The following is a 19567-nucleotide window of genomic DNA, read 5'->3' as shown; positions in this document are numbered from 1 at the left end:
TGAGCTAAGAAGGCAACTAGCTGAACAAGCTAAAACAGTATCAGAACAGGGTAAAAAAAATAGATGAACTGCAGAAAACAGTATAGGACAGAGAGAATAGAATCAATGAGGTGGAAGACAGAATTAGCAAGATCTAGGACGAATTAGAGACAACTAAAAAAGAAGTAAGAGATCTCAAAAAGAGATTAAGAGATGCTGAAAACAACAACAGAGTCCTATGAGATGACTTCAAAAGAAACAATATACGCATTATTGGCTTACCAGAGGAAGAGAGGGAGAGGAAGAAAGCATTCTTCAGGCCATAATAGCTGAAAACTTCTCTCGTCTAGACAACATCAAAGACATAAAGATTCAAGAAGCCCAGAGTGTCCCAAACAGAATTAACCCAGACTTAAAGACACCAAGACATGTCATACTTAGATTGGAAAGGAATAAGGATAAAGAAAGGATCCTCAAGGCTGCAAGAGAAAAACAAAGAGTCACCTACAAAGGAAAACCCATAAGATTAGCAGCAGACTTCTCCACACAAACACTACAGGCCAGAAGAGAATGGCAAGATATCTATCGAGTGCTCAATGAGAAAGGCTTTCAGCCAAGAATACTATATCCTGCTAGACTGTCATTCAGACTAGATGGAGGCATCAAAACCTTCTCAGACAAGCAACAGTTGAAGGAAGCAACCATCACCAAGCCTGCCCTGAAAGAAGTTCTGAAAGGTCTCCTATAAACAACCAGACCACCACAAATAGGACATATATCAAAACACTCTAAAACTCTACAAGAATGGCGTTAAAATATCTTCAATCATTGATATCAATAAATGTCAATATCCTGAATTCACCTATTAAAAGACACAGAGTAGGAAGATGGATCAGAAAACACAACCCAACAATATGTTGTCTACGGGAAACCCACCTAACTCAACAAGACAAACACAGACTCCAAGTGAAAGGATGGAAAACTACCATACAAGCCAATGGCCCACAAAAAAGGGCAGGAACAGCTATTCTCATATCTGACAAAATAGACTTTAAAATAGATAAGATTTAAAAAGATAGGAATGGACAGTACTTAATGCTCAGAGGATCAGTCAATCAAGAGGACTTAACAGTTATTAACATCTATGCACCCAATGAGAAGCCATCTAAATACATCAAACTTCTACTGAAAGAGCTACAGCATTATATTAACAGTAACACAATCATAGTAGGGGACTTCAACACCTCACTCTCTCAACTTGACAGATCTTCCAGGCAGAAAATCAATAAAGACATAAGGGAGTTAAGAAGAGATAGATAAACTAGAACTATTGGACATTTTCAGAGTCATTCATCCCAAGAAACTGGAATACACATTTTACTCAAATCCACATGGGTCATTCTCAAGGATAGACCATATGTTAGGCCACAAAGACAGCATCAGCCAATTCAAGAGCACTGAAATCATCCCAAGCATCTTCTCAGACCACAGTGGAATTAAACTAACACTTAACAATCAACAAAAGATTAGTAACAGTGCCAAAATGTGGAAGCTCAACAGTACACTTCTTAACAACTTCTGGGTCAAAGAGGAAATCAAGGAAGAAATCAAAATGTTTCGAGAGTTCAATGAAAATGAAGACACAAGCTATCAAAATATTTGGGACACAGCCAATGGAGTACTGAGAGGGAAGTTCATAGCTATACAAGCACGCATTAGGAAACAAGAAAAGCACAAATAAACAGCCTGATTGCACATCTTAAAGACCTAGAAGAAGAACAACAAAGAAACCCTAAAGCAACCAGAAGGACAGAAATCACTAAAGTTAGGGCAGAAATCAATAACATTGAGAATAGGAAAACCATACAAAAGATCAACAAAAGTAAATGTTGGTTCTTCAAAAGAGTGAACAAAACCAACAAACCTTTAGCCAGACTCACAAAACAAAAAAGGGAGAAGACCCAAATAAATCAGATCATAAATGAAAGAGGAGATATCACAACAGACACTGCAGAAATTCAACATATCATGCGAGGCTTCTATGAACAACTCTATGCCACCAAGCTAGAGAAACTGGAAGAAATGGACAATTTCCTAGATACCTACCAACTTCCAAAACTAAGTCAAGAGGAAGTGGATAACATGAACAGGCCCATCACAGCTAATGAAATTGAAACAGTTATCAAAAATCTTCCCAAAAATAAAAGTCCTGGACCAGATGGTTTTACAAATGAATTCTACAAAACCTTCAAAGAAGAACTAATACCTCTACTTTTAAAAGTCTTCCAGAAGATTGAAGACTCTGGAATACTCCCTGCCAGCTTCTATGAATCCAACATCACTTTGATACCAAAAGCAGACAGGGACACAACCAAAAAAGAAAACTACAGACCAATATCTCTGATGAACATAGATGCTAAAATACTGAACAAAATTCTAGCCAACCGGATACAACAGTATATTAAACAGATTGTTCATCATGACCAAGTGGGGTTTATCCCAGGCATGCAAGGTTGGTTTAATATACATAAATCAATCAATGTGATCCACCACATCAACAAAAGCAAGACCAAAAACCACATGGTCGTATCAATAGATGCAGAGAACGCCTTTGACAAAATACAACATCCATTTATGATCAAAACACTACAAAAAATGGGAATAGATGGAAAATTCCTGAAGATGGAGTCTATATATAGCAAACCTACAGCCATTTGATCATAAAGGGAACACTAAGCAGAACTTGGACTGGAGCTGGTGTCTCGCACCAGAGTAAAGGACTCTGGGGGTGGGGAAGAGGGCTCAGGTCCTGCAAGTGAGCGGTTAGTGTTACATAGAAAAGTAAGAAATTTTACACTTGTCAACTACTGTCTTTACTGTCGACTGTAAGCCATTAATTCCCCCCAATAATTTTTTTTTTAATGTAGCACAGTAAGTAAGTGGGGATTTGTTCAAGGAGCCTAAGGCAAGTTCAGCATTTTAAAAAAGTAGCAATCAATGCAGGAGGTATTGTGACGGAACCAAAGGAGAAGTGCAGGATAGTTGCCCTGAAGCACATCCTATGTGAGCCACATCTTCACCCTAACTCCCAGAGCCGCAGAAACCTTTCATACCCCACACACCTACAGGCTGGTCTGCGGAGGGGCCACTCCTGTGAGCATGTGTGCACGTGTGTGTGTGTGTGTGTGTGTGTTTGTGTATGTGTGTGCGCGTGCGTGTGTGTGCATGTGTGTGTGCGTGTGTGTGTGTGCGTGTGTGTGCATGTGTGTGCGCGTGTGTCTGTGCGTGTGTGTGTGCCTTGGGCTGCAGTGCCCCTGCCAGAGGTGCCATGCCCCCCCCCCCCCCCCCCCCCGTCCCACAGAAGGCCTGGGGGAGGCCAGGTCTGGCAGCACTCACCTGAGAGGCAGGGGCTGGCCGCCCTGCCGCCTGAACGCTCTTTCCAGCCTCTCCTGGTTGGTCCTGCCGTCCCCACTGGGCAAGACCCTCAAGGGCGCCCGGCTGGCTTCTGAGCTCTCCTCCGGAAGGTCACTCCACCTGCCCCTCTCCCAGGGGGACGGCCCTCTGCTTGGCAAGGGCGGAGGGCCGCCAGGCAGGGTCCCCGGCTTGTCTGAGGTGGGCTCGACCAACGGGCCCCCGGGGCTCCTGGGGCTGGAGGCGCCGCTCAGAGCCAGACTTGGCGGGAGGCCGGGGCCGGCTGGGGTGCGGGCGCAGAGCTCAGGCGCGCTCTGGCCCTCTTCCTCCTGCGGCTGGAGCACACTGCTCGGGGCCAGGGAGCACCTCAGACCACGCCTGCGGTGGGAGTCCTGCAAACGCGAGGCCCAAAGTGATGAGGAGACCCGTCCGGGAGGGCGGAGAATCCTTCACCTGCTCCAAGCAGCCCACCTGGAACCATCCCTGGCCCAAGAACAACCTTTCCCAGCCCGATTCCCAACCTGAAAACCCCGTCCTTGGAGCCAGCAAGACAGCTCCCCTGACTGGCGTGAGTGTGTGAGGCTGAGGGCATGTCAGGCTGGGGGGAATCTTCAGTGCTGTGGCCTTTCTCTCCCCACTCCCTACCCTCACACCCACCTCACCTCTCTCTCTCTTTATTTATTGTTGGACAGAGACGGAGAAACTGAGAGGGGAGACAGAGGGAGAGAGGCAGAGACATCTGCAGCCCTGCTTCACCACACACAAAGCTTTCCCCCGCAGGTGGGAACCAAAGGCTCGAACCCGGATCCTTTCACACTGTAACATGTGCGTTCAACCAGGTGTGCCGCCACCTGGCTTCCATTCATACATTCTTCTCGAGAATGTTCACTTGCTGGAACCCAGGTCATTGCGCACTGGGACGTGTGCGCTCAGCCAGATGAGTGGGGTAAACAGCTAGTGGTGTTCATGTACTTCCTCACGTTGGGGGGCTTTTACTCTGCCCTACTCCAGCTTTCCAGCCTAGTCTCACCTCTGACACCAGCTTCCCAGACAAGACTTTTAGTCCACCTGCATGTTAGCTACCAGGCTCAGGCAAAATTACAAGTCTACGGAACTCTGGGGGTGGAAACTGTGTGAAACTGTGGCCCTCTTATGCTACGATCTTGTCAATCATTATTAAATCAATCATTAAAAAAATAGTAATAATAATAATTACTAAAGTCATGGGCCCCTTGGAACATATCTAAAATAGACTTCCTAAATTCTTCCCTGTTTATTAAACATTTTCTCCTGTTTTATATCTTACCGACTTTCAGCCACCAAGTTGCAGATACTACTATGATTCCATCCTGACTCCCCTGGGCAGACGCCCTCACCCGTGTGTCCTGGAGCCTCCCCTCCCCAGAGCCCTGCCCCACTAGGGACAGACAGACATAGGCTGGGGGTGTGGATCCACCTGCCAACACCCATGTCCAGCGGAGAAGCAATGACAGAAGCCAGAACTCCCACCTTCCGCTCCCCAGAAAGATCCTGGATCCACACTCCCAGAGGGATAAAGAACAGGGAAGCTTCCAGTGGAGGGGATGGGACACGGACTCTGGTGGTGGGAGCTGTGTGGAGTTGTAGCCTGTTATCTTACAGCCTTGTTGATCAGTATTAAATCACTAACAGAAATTTTTTAAAAAGGAGGAGGAGGAGGAAGGAAGGAAGGAAGGAAGGAAGGAAGGAAGGAAGGAAGGAAGGAAGGAAGGGAGGAAAAAAGAACGGCAAGCAGACAGTAGAGCCCAGGGCAGACTGAGGCCGCCTGTCCCCTGCCCGCACCCCCACAGACCTCCCCTTCTGGGGCGCCCCCAGCCCCGCCCGGTCCTCGCCACCCTCCTGCCACCCCTCCAGCAGCAGCGGCAGCAGCCCCACCTGTGGGGAGTTGGCGGTGGGTCTGGCCATCATGCCTCGGGCCAGCAGGCCTGACCTGGGCCTCCTCTTCTCTGTCGCCCTCTTGGAGTCTGAGGAGAGTTCAGACGACAGACTCTCATCCGTCTTCTCCCGTGTGGGGGCCAGGGGGAGATTTTCACAGGGGCCACTCTGCCCGGGCTTACGTTGGGGGGAGCGCCTTCTGGACGAGGCGAAATTCCCAGCAACATCCCCGGCAAGGCTGTCCTGCCTGCATACAAAAAAGAGGGGTATTCCTATCACAACGGAAGTGCAGATGTGGACAGTCTGCCGGCAGTGATGCCGAGCGCCACACGCAGCCCGACTCCTGGTCTGGAGCGAGAGCAGGGCTGAGGAAGCGCGCCAGACTGCGTGGCGGCTCGCACGGGACCCTCAGGCCTACGGAATGAAGAGCACCCTGGCGTCTCGGGCACCTGGAGAAGGTGGCGGGAGCCACCCCAGCGCCTCCTTAGACACCTGGCGCTGAAGAGGAGGAAGAGTAGGAGGAAGGAAGAAGGGGCCGGGTGGTGGCGCTCCCAGTAAAGCAAACGTAGTGCCGAGCGCAGGGACCTGGGTTCGAGCCCCCGCTCCCCACCTGCAGGGAGAAAGCTTCTCGAGTGGTGACGCAGACCTGCAGGTGTCTTTCTCTCCCTCTCTCTATCTCCCAATTTCTCACTGTGCTATCCAGTAAAAATTAGAAATAAAGACAAAAAAGGGGAAAAAATGGCTGCTGGAAGCAGTGGGTTCCTAGTGCAGGCACCAAGCCCCAAAAATAAGAGGGAGAGAGACAGAAAGAGAAACAGAGAAACAGAAAGGGGAAGAGAGAGGACAGAGAAGGACAGAGGTGAGAAGAGCGAGAGAGGGTGGAGGGCAGAGGAGAGAGGGAGAGAGATGCTGTGTGTGTGTGTGTGTGTGTGTGTGTGTGTGTGTGGAGCCGGGTCAGCCAGAGCCCGACCTGCGGCCCTTGGTGCCCAGGCCCCCGGCACGGGAGGGATGCCCCCTCAGGCCCACATAAGGGAGGGGCAGTGTGTGCTGCCGTGGGGCCCGTCCAGCAGTGGGAGGGTCTGGAACAAGCCTGGGGAATCTGGAAGGGCTTCCAGAGGGGGCAGCAGTGGGGCCGGGTGGTGGCTCACCCAGCCAAGCGCACAGAGCTCCATGTGCAAGGACCCGGGTTCGAGCCCCATCTCCACCTGCTGGGGGGAGGCTTCACGAGCGGCAGAGCGGGTCTGCAGGTGTCTATCTTTCACTCCTCTCTGTCTCCTCTCCCCTTTTAATTTCTCTCTGTCTTGTCAAATAAAAATAGAAAAGAAAAAAATGGGGGAAAATGTCCACCGGGAGTGATGGATTCATAGTCGCCAAACCCCAATGATAACCCTGGTGGAGAGAGAGAGAGAGATAGAAGGAGGAGGAGGAGGAGGAGGAGGAGGAGGGGAGTATGGAGAGGAGGAGGGGATAGGGAGGAGGAGGAATGGGGAGGGGGGAGGATGAAGAGGGGAGGAGGAAGGTGGAGGAGGGAGAGAATGAGGAGGGGAGAAAAAGGGGAAGAGAGGGAGGGGAAGAGGAGGAGGAGAGGGAGGAGGGAGAGCAGGGCAGGAGAAGCCGCTGAGTCTGAAGGAACGAGTAAGAGACAGGCGACCGGGCGGCAGCCCCAGCCAGACACGTCCCCCTGAACCTGAGGCTGGTCAGAGGCAAGGTTTGGCCAGTCAGTCCCAGGGGGCTTCTGGGCAGGGGAGTTTTGAGGCCCATTCGTTTCTTGAAACTCTCAGCGCTTAGAGCAGGACCTGCTTTGCCGTTCGTCAGTCACAGTAGCCAACCCGAGAAGGAAGGCCTCTCTGTGAACACGGTGCATGTGCTGACGTGCATTTATAAACGCTGCTTGTTCGTTTCATTTTTGCCTCCAGGGTTATCGCTGGGGCTCCGTGCCGGCACTTGAATCCACTGCTCCGGGAGCGGATATATTTTTCCCTTTTGTTGCCCTTGTTATTATTGTTGTTGATGATGTCATCATTGTTGGATAGGACAGAGAGAAGTGGAGAGAGGAGGGGCAGACAGAGAGGGGGAGAGAAAGACAGACACCTGCAGACCTGCTTCACCGCCTGGGAAGCGACTCCCCTGCAGGTGGGGAGCCGGGGGCTCGAACCGGGGTCCTTCTGCCGGTCCTTGCACTTTGCGCCACGTGCGCTTAACCCGCTGCGCTACCGCCCGGCCCCCTATAAATGTACACTTAGGTGGCATGTGTGTGATTGTCCGCATACAGTACGTACGTGTGTCCTGTTGGCACTCTGTTCCTCTCAAAAAGCCTTCCCTAGTGTGGTTCTTTTTTTCCACTGTTTTATTTTCATAGGACAGAGAGAAACTGAGAGGAGAGAGGGAGCTAGAGAGACAGACAGACACCCGCAGCCCTGCTTCACCACTCACGAAGCTTCTCCCCTGCAGGTGGGGACTGGGGCCTTGAACCTGGGTCCCTGCATATGAACTGTGACTGTTGGAGCCGCCCGACCCACAGTAGCGCATCACAACGGCGGCAGCAGGCGGTGCCGTGCAGGACGTGGAGAGATACCTGGCTCTGCCCGGCCCTGACCGTGCCCTCCAGCCCGCGTCCTCGTCGCCGAGGTCGTAGATGTTGACCAGAGTGGCCTCGGAGCAGCTCAGGGGCACTTGGCCACTTTTCTTTGGAACCAAGAGCTCAGGGATCGCTGCTTCTCGAGCGACATTGTTGGCAGTATTTCCGCAGAGATCCAAAAAGTATCTGGTGATGAGTTCAAGGTTGGTTTTGAGTGGATTTTCCTTTGCCTGTCAGAAGAAGGAAGCAAAAGACTCGTTGTCATGCGGCCTTCAGGGGAGGAGCGGGAGGGACGGCCAACTCCAGGCTCTGGAGTCAGTCAGGAAGCTTCTCTCTCTCCATGTGGTCCTTTCTCTGTTCAGTCTGTTTGCTGACTGGATGGACGCAGCCAGAAATCGAGAGGGAGGGAGACCGGGAGGCAGAGACACCCTGCAGCCCTCACAAAGCTTTCCCATGCGGCTGGGGACGGGGGCTCGAGCCCGGGGGCATCAACCAGGGGCGTGGCGCCACCACCAGCTTCCATTCGTACGTTCACCTTGAGAATGTTCACTACATGCCAGGTACGGGACTAGCGAGCAACACAGAGACGAAGGTACAACCTGTGCTAAAAGGACAGTCGCCACAGACCTGAGGGGCAGGACAGTCGCCACAGACCTGAGGGGCAGGACAGTCGCCACAGACCTGAGGGGCAGGACAGTCGCCACAGACCTGAGGGGCAGGACAGTCGCCACAGACCTGAGGGGCAGGACAGTCGCCACAGACCTGAGGGGCAGGACAGTTGCCACAGACCTGAGTGGCACAGAGCAACTCGTCTCATCAGTGCTGTGAAAGCTGCTTGGGTGACTGAGGTGGGCACGCCCCACGCCGCCCCAGGAGGGTCTCCTGGCCTCCATCTTGGGTGACTGAGGTGGGCACGCCCCGCCCCACCCCAGGAGGAAGGGTCTCCTGGCCTCCATCTTGGGTGACTGAGGTGGGCACGCCCCGCCCCACCCCAGGAGAAGGGTCTCCTGGCCTCCATCTTGGGTGACTGAGGTGGGCACACCCCGCCCCGCCCCAGGAGGAAGGGTCTCCTGGCCTCCATGCTGAGCAGAGCAGCCTAACTATCGTTCTACACAGCGGGTTTCTGCATGAGGTGGCAATTTACTGTCTTTTGACGTGACGGACTCTGAACTACAACTAGGCCCTTTTCAGCTCTGTTGGAATAACCTACCCAAGGCAGCCTCTCCCGGAGAGCCGGTCCTTGTACAGTTTGCAGTAGCCCAAACCTGGAAGTAACCCAGGTGTCCAGAAACAGAGGCATCTCTAGGAAAGTTGTAGGATATGTGCACGAAGAATACTACTCAGCTATTAAAAATAACGAAGTTGGGAGTCAGGCGGTAGCGCAGCGGGTTAAGCGCAGGTGGCGCCAAGCACAAGGACCGGCGTGAGGATCCCGGTTCGAGCCCCGGCTCCCCACCTGCAGGGGAGTCGCTTCACAGGCGGTGAAACAGGTCTGCAGGTGTCTGTCTTTCTCTCCCCCTCTGTCTTCCCCTCCTCTCTTTCTCTCCCCCTCTGTCTTCCCCTCCTCTCTCCATTTCTCTCTGTCCTATCCAACAACGAACAACATCAATAACAACAACAATAGTTAACTACAATAAAAAAAAAAACAAGGGCAAAAGGGAATAAATATTAAAAAAAAAAAAAAAACAACGAAGCCATCTCTGTTGCCTCATTTTGTATGGAAATAGAAGGAATCGGAAAGAGGATGAAGATGGGATGGTCTCACTCACAGACAGAAGCTGAGAAGTAAGAGCAGAAGGAAGCACTAAGCAGACCTGGGGCTGGAGCTGGCGGACTCGGGGGGGAGGGTTCAGGCCCTGGACAGGGTGGCAGAGGAGGACGGGGGTTAGAGTGTGATGTGGACAACTGAGAAGTGTTCCTCATGTACCGACTGTTAGCCACTGGTCCCCCTAATAAAGGGGGAAAGGAGGCTCCATCTTCCTAACGGGGAGAGAGAAGTGAAGTCAGAGGCTTCACTCCTTCATGTTCCAGCCAGCCAGTCCACTGTGAACCCACAAACACACAGCACCCCGATTTCGGGGCGCAGGGAGAGCAGGGGACACATGGGAGGGGGGCCTATCGGGGGTCCGTGCACTACCCGGCCGGGGGTGGGGGGCCACGTGCACCTGGTTAAGCACACACTACAGTGCACCAGGACCCGGGTTCAAGCCCCCCGCCCCCACCTGCAGGGGAAAAGCTTCACGAGTGGTGAAGCAGGGCTGCAGGTGTCTCTCTGTCTCTCTCCCTCTCTATCTCCCCCGTCCTCTCAATTTCTGGCTATCTTTATCTGATAAAGATAATTTAAAAAATAATAAAATAAGATAGAAAAAAAAACTTTGGACCATACTCCCAGTGGGGGAGAAATGTTAAGGAGAGATGCCCAGAGGGCTCTGAGCTCCAACTCCATCAGGACCCAGAGAGAGAAGAGGAAGCAAGGAGGGACACTCAGAAGGAGTGATAAGAATAGGTGTGACTTGGAAAGGAAGAGAAGGCAGGATCATAGAAAAAATGAGCAGACATATGCAAATATAGGCAAAGAGTTGTAGAAATAACAACCTTGGGTGGAGCCAGAAGGAACCATGTTAAGTGAGGTAACTCAGAAAGAGAAAGACGAGCATGGGATGATCTCACTCATAGACAGAAATCGAGAAAGAACAGAAGGGAAAAACAAAGTAGAATTTGACTGAGTTTGGAATACCTCACCAAAGTAAAGAACTCTGGGTGGGGGGAGAGGGTAGATTTTTAGCTTCACGGGGGGGGGGGGGGGGGGGGGAGGGACACAGACCTTTGGTGGAAGGAACTGTGTTAATAAAAAAGGAAAGGGGAAAAAAAGAAGAGAAGAGAAAGGACAGGGAAGAGAAAACAGAAAAATAATAATTAACCCGTATCTGTGACCTTTGGAAAAACACTGCAGTTTCCAATGGAGGGAAGGGGGACACAGACTCTGGTGGAAATTATACCCAGACAGTTATATAGACAGTGCAAAATTATACCCGTTTCCTTCTAGTTCTGTAAATCAATACTGCCACTAATGAAATCAGAAATAAACAGAAGCCGCTTTGCTTGGCTGCCACACCTGCACACACGCCCGTGGGGGCCCCGAGGCTGCACGCTAGACGCACAGGTGGCCAGGTCCCCGCGAGGCCTCCGGGGTTTGGCAGGTCAGGACACTCTGCTCCTGCCGGGCTCTCTCCCGGAGCTCCAGGCCGCACGCACCCAGAAGGCCTGTACCTTGTTCTCCTTGTAGAGAAACTCCAGATGCAGAAGCTTGCGGAGGTCATTCCTGCTGTTAACGCTGAGGTCTGAGCGTGGGCGCTCCTGGTCCATGGTCGCGCACGTCTTCTTTAGACCCTGGGGGAGAGACTGAGTCACTACTCACCAGGCTCCAGCAGAACCTGCTGTTCAGGGCACGAAGGAGAAACAGAAGTCGGAGGAGGCGCACTATGATCAGACATGGATAGATATACTTTGATCCCGTTTTTAAAATGTTTCATTAGTGATTTAATATTGATGAATAGTATTGTAAGATCACCGGGAGACAATCCCACACAGTTCCCAACACCACCGGGAGACAATCCCACACAGTTCCCAACACCAGAGCTCCCTGTTCAATCCCCTCCACTGGAAACTCCCACCCCCAGCCCCATTATGGCCACTCTGTCACCCCCAGCCCCATTATGGCCACCCTGTCACCCCCAGCCCCATTATGGTCACTGTCACCCCCAGCCCCATTATGGCCACTCTGCCACCCCCAGCCCCATTATGGCCACCCTGTCACCCCCAGCCCCATTATGGTCACTGTCACCCCCAGCCCCATTATGGCCACTCTGCCACCCCCAGCCCCATTATGGCCACCCTGTCACCCCCAGCCCCATTATGGTCACTGTCACCCCCAGCCCCATTATGGCCACCCTGTCACCCCCAGCCCCATTATGGTCACTCTGCCACCCCCAGCCCCATTATGGTCACTGCCACCCCCAGCCCCATTATGGCCACTCTGTCACCCCCAGCCCCATTATGGTCACTGTCACCCCCAGCCCCATTATGGCCACTCTGCCACCCCCAGCCCCATTATGGTCACTGCCACCCCCAGCCCCATTATGGCCACTCTGTCAACCCAGCCCCATTATGGCCACTCTGTCACCCCCAGCCCCATTATGGCCACCCTGTCACCCCCAGCCCCATTATGGCCACCCTGTCACCCCCAGCCCCATTATGGCCACCCTGTCACCCCCAGCCCCATTATGGTCACCCTGCCACCCCCAGCCCCATTATGGCCACTCTGCCACCCCCAGACCCATTATGGTCACCCTGCCACCCCCAGCCCCATTATGGCCACTCTGCCACCCCCAGCCCCATTATGGCCACCCTGCCACCCCCAGCTCCATTATGGTCACCCTGCCACCCCCAGCCCCATTATGGCCACTCTGCCACCCCCAGCCCCATTATGGCCACTCTGCCACCCCCAGCCCCATTATGGCCACTCTGCCACCCCCAGCCCCATTATGGCCATTCTGCCACCCCCAGCCCCATTATGGCATCTGATCCTATCTGCTACACAAGAATATTGTGAATCAAAAATTCAATTCAGAATTTCTTTCAATTATTTTCTAAACTTTTTGATTTTTTTATTATCTTCATTTATTTGGTAGAGACAGCATGAAGCTTTTCCCCTACAGGTGGGGAGCGGGGGCTTGAACCCAGGTTCTTGCACATTGTAACATGTGCGCTCAACCAGGTGTGCCACCACCAGCCCCCATTTAAATACTTACTGCGGCCAGGGTTATCACTGCGGCTTGCTGCCTGTGCACTCAGCCAGGTGCACCACCACCCAGCCCCGAGCTGCATTCTCATTTAGAAGGAAGGAATGAGATAGCACTTCACTCCTGTGAGAATGACAGACATCAGAACAGGCAGCAGCAGCAAATGCTGGAGAGGGTGTGGGGTCAAAGGAACCCTCCTGCACTGATGGTGGGAATGTAATTGCTCCAGCCTCTGTGGAGAACAGTCTGGAGAACTCTCAGAAGGCTAGAAATGGACCTTCCATATGACCCTGCAATTCCTCTCCTGGGGATACATCCTAAGGAACCCAACACACCCATCCAAAAAGATCTGTGTGCACATATGTTCTTAGCAGAACAATTTGTAACAGCCAAAACCCGGAAACAGCCCAGGTGTCCAACAACAGATGAGTGGCTAAGCAAGTTGTGGTCTAGATACACCATGGAATACTACTCAGCTATAAAAAATGGTGACTTCACCTTCCTTGCCCCATGTTGGATGGAGCTTGAAGAAATCATGTTAAGTGAGATCAGCCAGAAATACAAGGATGAATATGGGATGATCTCACTCACAGGCAGAAGTTGAAAACCAAGATCAGAAGGGAAAACGCTAAGCAGAACTTGGACTGGAGCTGGTGTCCTGCACCATGGTAAAAGACTCTGGGGTGGGGGGCGGGTTCAGATCCTGGGACGTGATGGCAGAGGAGGACCTAGTGGGGGTTGTATTGTTATGTGGAAAACTGGGAAATGTTATGCATGTACAAACTATTATATTTTACTGTCAACTGTAAACTATTAATCCAATAAAGACATTTAACAAAAAAAAAAGAATAGCAAAATCAACAACAAAAAAAAAGGAAGGAAGGAAGGAAGGAAGGAAGGAAGGAAGGAAGGAAGGAAAGGAGGGAGGAAGGGAGGGCGGGTATGAAAAAAGCCTCGAGAGTTTGCTTGTTGGCCAGACTTGATCTGAATGACAGTGTGACCAGTCGCTGATACCCTACATGCCACCAGGACATGGTGGGAGTTGACACGCGCCAGAGAAGAGCAGGGACAATGGACTCCACGCACTGTTTAAAAGCAAACAGCTACTTTACAAGAGGTGCCCATGGGACAAAGGAGAGGAAGGGAGTCAGCGTCACCTGCCTGTTCAGTGCCGGGTCAATGCCTGGGAGAGGCCGGCCTACGGTGTCTGACCCTCTTCGTAAACCCACAAAGGGCAGGTCTAGCTGTTCCTAGTTAACAAGGTCCTGGGGCTCACAGAGCTAGTGACCAGCAGCTTCTGAACCCCTCCGTCTCCCTCCAAAAGCCGCCCTCCTCCCTCCACTCAGAGTGTGGCTGTGCTGTAACCCCAGCAAATGCCGGGCCAAGTGCCCTCCAACAGCGAGACCCAGGAGTGCCAGCGCCTGGCCACAGCAATGCAGCCAGCACAGGAAGAAACCACCCAGCCTCCTCTCACTATGACAGGAGCCCTGGTGCCCTGCCTGGCACTGCCCTCACTGTGCTCTCACACTCCACCAGGCCCTCAGCTCCCAAGGGAAGGGGAGACAAAAGGCCCAGCCAACTTTCAAATGCCCAGGAAACTCTCCTGGGGCAGGGCAATAGGAGGCCTTAAAAACAAAAACAAGGGGCCAGGTGGTGGCACACCTGGTTGAGTGCACGCGTTACAGCGTGCACGGACCCGGGTGTGAGCCCTCAGTGCCCTCCTGCAGGGGAAGCTGCCGGTGGAGAAGCAGGGCCGCAGGCGTCTCCCTGTCTCTCGCCTTCTTTCTTTCTGCCTCCAGGGTTAGGGTTGTCCATGGGGCTTGGTGCCAGCATTACCAACCCACCGCTCCTGGTGGCCATTTTTTCCTTTTTTTTATTTGTACTTTTATCTTTTTATTTATTTTATTTATCTTTGCCTCCAAGGTTACTGCTGGGGCTCGGTGCCTGCACTAGGAATCCACTGCTCCTGTAGGCAATTTTTTTCCACTTTTGTTGCCCTTGTTGCCATTATTATTATTGTTGTTATTGCTGTTGGACAGGACAGAGAGAAATGGAGAGAGGAGGGGGAGACAGAGAGGAGAAGGGAAAGACAGACACCTGCAGACCTGCCTCACCGCTTGTGAAGCACCTCCCCCCCGCAGGTGGGGAGCCGGGGGCTCGAACCCAGATCCTTACGTGGGTCTGTGCACTTTGTGCCATGTGTGCTTAACCCGCTGCCCTACCGCCTGGTGCCCTGTGCTTTATTTTTATGTGACAAGACAGAAAGAAACTGAGTGGGGAGGAAGAGACAGGGAGAGGTGGGGGTAGACAGCACAGTGGTGATGCAAAGAGACTCTCATGCCTGTGGCTCCAAAGTCCCAGGTTCAGTCCCCCCGCACAACAATAAGCCAGAGCTGAGAAGTGCTCTGGTAAAAAGAGAGAGAGAGAGAGAGAGAGAGAGAGAGGGAGAGGGAGAGAGAGAGAGAGAGAGAGGGAGAGAGAGAGAGAGAGAGAGAGAGAGAGGAGGGAGAGAGAGAGAGAGAGAGAGAGAGGGAGGGAGAGAGGCCTGCAGAGCTGCTTCACCGCTCATGAAGCTCCCTCCTTGTAGGCGGGATCCTGTCACATGCTGATGTGTGAGCTTAACCCGGTGCACCACTGCGGGCCGTTTCTCTACCTATCTCTGCCATCCTCTCCATTTCTGGCTGTCTCTAGCCAATACGTAAATAAAGATAATAAAAAGTAAAATAAAACTAAATAAAATAGCATAAAAAACCTGCAGCCTGGGGGGTGGCGCAGTGGACTGAAAAAAAGGGAGTGGTCCGGGCGGTGGCGCAGTGGCTAAGGCACCAGACTCTCAAGCGTGAGGTCCTGAGTTCGATCCCCAGCAGCACATGTACCAGAGTGATGGCTGGTTCTCTCCTCCTATCTTTCTCATGAATAAATGAATTCTTAAAAAAAAAAAAAAGAAAAAAAAAGAAAAGAAAAGAAAAGAAAGGAAGGAAGGAAGGAAGGAAGGAAGGAAGGAAGGAAGGAAGGAAGGGAGGGAGAAGAGGAGGAAGAGGCGTCCTGAGTCGGATCCCTGGCAGCGCACGTGGAGAGTGGTGCTCTGGTTCTCGGCTCCCTCTGAAGAAACTGAGCTTCGCACAGCTGAGAGCCTGCTGCCTGTCCTGAGCACTTGCTTCTCAGGCCCTTGGGACGTGGGTCACTTCCGAGAGGGCAGAGTCTTGAGAAGACTGAGGCCAGAGGCCAGGGAGCTGACCCCCTGTGCAGCCAGGAAGCAGGGGTGCGGGGAGGCTGCAGGGTGCAGCCAGAGGAGCAGGGGTGCCGGGAGGCTGCAGGGTGCAGCCAGAGGAGCAGGGGTGCGGGGAGGCTGCAGGGTGCAGCCAGAGGAGCAGGGGTGCGGGGAGGCTGCAGGGTGCGGCCTGAGGAGCAGGGGTGAGGGGAGGCTGCAGGGTGCAGGGTGCGGCCTGAGGAGCAGGGGTGAGGGGAGGCTGCAGGGTGCGGCCTGAGGAGCAGGGGTGCAGGGAGGCTGCAGGGTGGTGGCAGGAAGGGTTTGGGACTGTGGTTTGCCCAGGCCACAGCAGACCCCAGACCTGCAGAGCCCCCAGTCCACAGACCCCAGACCCGCAGACACCAGGCCACAGCAGACCACAGACACGCAGGTCCCCGACCCGCAGACCCGCAGACCCCAGAACTGCAGACCCCAGACTGCAGACCCGCAGACCCCAGACACGCAGACCCGCAGACCCCAGACCCCAGACCCGCAGACCCGCAGACCCCAGACCCGCAGACCCGCAGACCCCAGACCCGCAGACCCCAGACCCCAGACACGCAGACCCGCAGAACCCAGACCCGCAGACCCCAGACCCGCAGACCCGCAGACCCCAGACCCGCAGACCCCAGACCCGCAGACCCCAGACCCGCAGACCCCAGACCCGCAGACCCGCAGACCCCAGACCCCAGACACGCAGACCCCAGACCCGCAGACCCCAGACCCGCAGACCCGCAGACCCGCAGACCCCAGACACGCAGACCCCAGACCCGCAGACCCCAGACCCCAGACACGCAGACCCCAGACCCGCAGACCCGCAGACCCCAGACCCGCAGACCCGCAGACCCCAGACCCCAGACCCCAGACCCGCAGACCCGCAGACCCGCAGACCCCAGACCCAAGACCCGCAGACCCCAGACCCGCAGACCCCAGACCCGCAGACCCCAGACCCCAGACCCGCAGACCCCAGACCCCAGACCCGCAGACCCGCAGACCCGCAGACCCCAGACCCGCAGACCCGCAGACCCGCAGACCCCAGACACGCAGACCCCAGACCCGCAGACCCCAGACCCGCAGACCCCAGACCCGCAGACCCGCAGACCCCAGACCCGCAGACCCCAGACCCCAGACACGCAGACCCGCAGACCCCAGACCCGCAGACCCGCAGACCCCAGACCCCAGACACGCAGACCCCAGACCCGCGACCCCAGACCCGCAGACCCGCAGACCCCAGACACGCAGACCCCAGACCCGCAGACCCGCAGACCCCAGACCCGCGACCCCAGACCCGCAGACCCGCAGACCCGCAGACCCCAGACCCGCAGACCCGCAGACCCCAGACCCGCAGACCCCAGACCCGCAGACCCGCAGACCCCAGACCCGCAGACCCGCAGACCCCAGACCCCAGACCCGCAGACCCCAGACCCGCAGACCCCAGACCCGCAGACCCGCAGACCCGCAGACCCGCAGACCCGCAGACCCCAGACCCCAGACCCCAGACCCGCAGACCCGCAGACCCCAGACCCGCAGACCCGCAGACCCCAGACCCGCAGACCCCAGACCCCAGACCCGCAGACCCCAGACCCGCAGACCCGCAGACCCCAGACCCGCAGACCCCAGACCCCAGACCCGCAGACCCCAGACCCGCAGACCCCAGACCCACAGACCCGCAGACCCCAGACCCGCAGACCCGCAGACCCCAGACCCGCAGACCCCAGACCCCACACCCGCAGACCCGCAGACCCCAGACCCCAGACCCCAGACCCGCAGACCCCAGACACGCAGACCCGCAGACCCCAGACCCCAGACCCGCAGACCCGCAGACCCCAGACCCGCAGACCCGCAGACCCCAGACCCGCAGACCCCAGACCCGCAGACCCGCAGACCCCAGACCCGCAGACCCCAGACCCGCAGACCCGCAGACCCCAGACCCGCAGACCCCAGACCCGCAGACCCCAGACCCGCAGACCCCAGACCCGCAGACCCGCAGACCCCAGACCCCAGACACGCAGACCCCAGACCCGCAGACCCCAGACCCGCAGACCCGCAGACCCGCAGACCCCAGACACGCAGACCCCAGACCCGCAGACCCCAGACCCCAGACACGCAGACCCCAGACCCGCAGACCCGCAGACCCCAGACCCGCAGACCCCAGACCCCAGACCCGCAGACCCGCAGACCCGCAGACCCGCAGACCCCAGACCCCAGACCCGCAGACCCCAGACCCGCAGACCCCAGACCCGCAGACCCGCAGACCCCAGACCCGCAGACCCCAGACCCCAGACCCGCAGACCCCAGACCCCAGACCCGCAGACCCGCAGACCCGCAGACCCCAGACCCGCAGACCCGCAGACCCGCAGACCCCAGACACGCAGACCCCAGACCCGCAGACCCCAGACCCGCAGACCCCAGACCCGCAGACCCGCAGACCCCAGACCCGCAGACCCCAGACCCCAGACACGCAGACCCGCAGACCCCAGACCCGCAGACCCGCAGACCCCAGACCCCAGACACGCAGACCCCAGACCCGCGACCCCAGACCCGCAGACCCGCAGACCCCAGACACGCAGACCCCAGACCCGCGACCCCAGACCCGCAGACCCCAGACCCGCAGACCCGCAGACCCCAGACCCGCAGACCCGCAGACCCGCAGACCCGCAGACCCGCAGACCCCAGACCCCAGACCCCAGACCCGCAGACCCGCAGACCCCAGACCCGCAGACCCGCAGACCCCAGACCCCAGACCCGCAGACCCCAGACCCCAGACCCGCAGACCCCAGACCCGCAGACCCGCAGACCCCAGACCCGCAGACCCCAGACCCCAGACCCGCAGACCCCAGACCCGCAGACCCCAGACCCACAGACCCGCAGACCCCAGACCCGCAGACCCGCAGACCCCAGACCCGCAGACCCCAGACCCCACACCCGCAGACCCGCAGACCCCAGACCCCAGACCCCAGACCCGCAGACCCCAGACACGCAGACCCGCAGACCCCAGACCCCAGACCCGCAGACCCGCAGACCCCAGACCCGCAGACCCGCAGACCCCAGACCCGCAGACCCCAGACCCGCAGACCCGCAGACCCCAGACCCGCAGACCCCAGACCCGCAGACCCGCAGACCCCAGACCCGCAGACCCCAGACCCGCAGACCCCAGACACGCAGACCCGCAGACCCCAGACCCGCAGACCCCAGACACGCAGACCCGCAGACCCCAGACCCCAGACCCGCAGACCCCAGACCCGCAGACCCGCAGACCCCAGACCCGCAGACCCGCAGACCCCAGACCCCAGACCCGCAGACCCGCAGACCCCAGACCCCAGACCCGCAGACCCCAGACCCGCAGACCCGCAGACCCCAGACCAGCAGACCCCAGACCCGCAGACCCCAGACCCGCAGACCCCAGACCCGCAGACCCCAGACCCGCAGACCCGCAGACCCCAGACCCGCAGACCCGCAGACCCCAGACCCGCAGACCCCAGACCCCAGACCCGCAGACCCGCAGACCCCAGACCCGCAGACCCCAGACACGCAGACCCGCAGACCCCAGACCCCAGACCCGCAGACCCGCAGACCCCAGACCCGCAGACCCGCAGACCCCAGACCCCAGACCCGCAGACCCGAAGACCCCAG

The 19567-nt window shown here is 56.0% G+C and overlaps 1 protein-coding gene across 3 annotated transcripts in view; it reads right to left on the bottom strand.

Annotated features, from left to right (window-relative positions):
• The window catches only part of MINDY4 (MINDY lysine 48 deubiquitinase 4), a 124282-nt gene that overhangs the window by 99614 nt on the left and 5101 nt on the right, over positions 1-19567 (bottom strand). For all 3 annotated transcript variants that reach the window (XM_060195798.1, XM_060195799.1, XM_060195801.1), the window contains exons 2-5: positions 11153-11272; positions 7880-8112; positions 5305-5551; positions 3376-3782 (exon numbers count right to left, since the gene is read on the bottom strand). In XM_060195798.1, coding sequence (XP_060051781.1) covers positions 3376-3782; positions 5305-5551; positions 7880-8112; positions 11153-11272 — 1007 coding nt within the window. The remainder of the gene's footprint in view (positions 1-3375; positions 3783-5304; positions 5552-7879; positions 8113-11152; positions 11273-19567) is intronic.

This window comes from Erinaceus europaeus, chromosome 8 (assembly GCF_950295315.1).
Source record: "Erinaceus europaeus chromosome 8, mEriEur2.1, whole genome shotgun sequence".
In the NCBI taxonomy this organism is placed as follows: domain Eukaryota; kingdom Metazoa; phylum Chordata; class Mammalia; order Eulipotyphla; family Erinaceidae; genus Erinaceus; species Erinaceus europaeus.
Note: the sequence above shows the minus strand (reverse complement) of the source record. Positions and strands in the feature narration are given on the sequence as shown.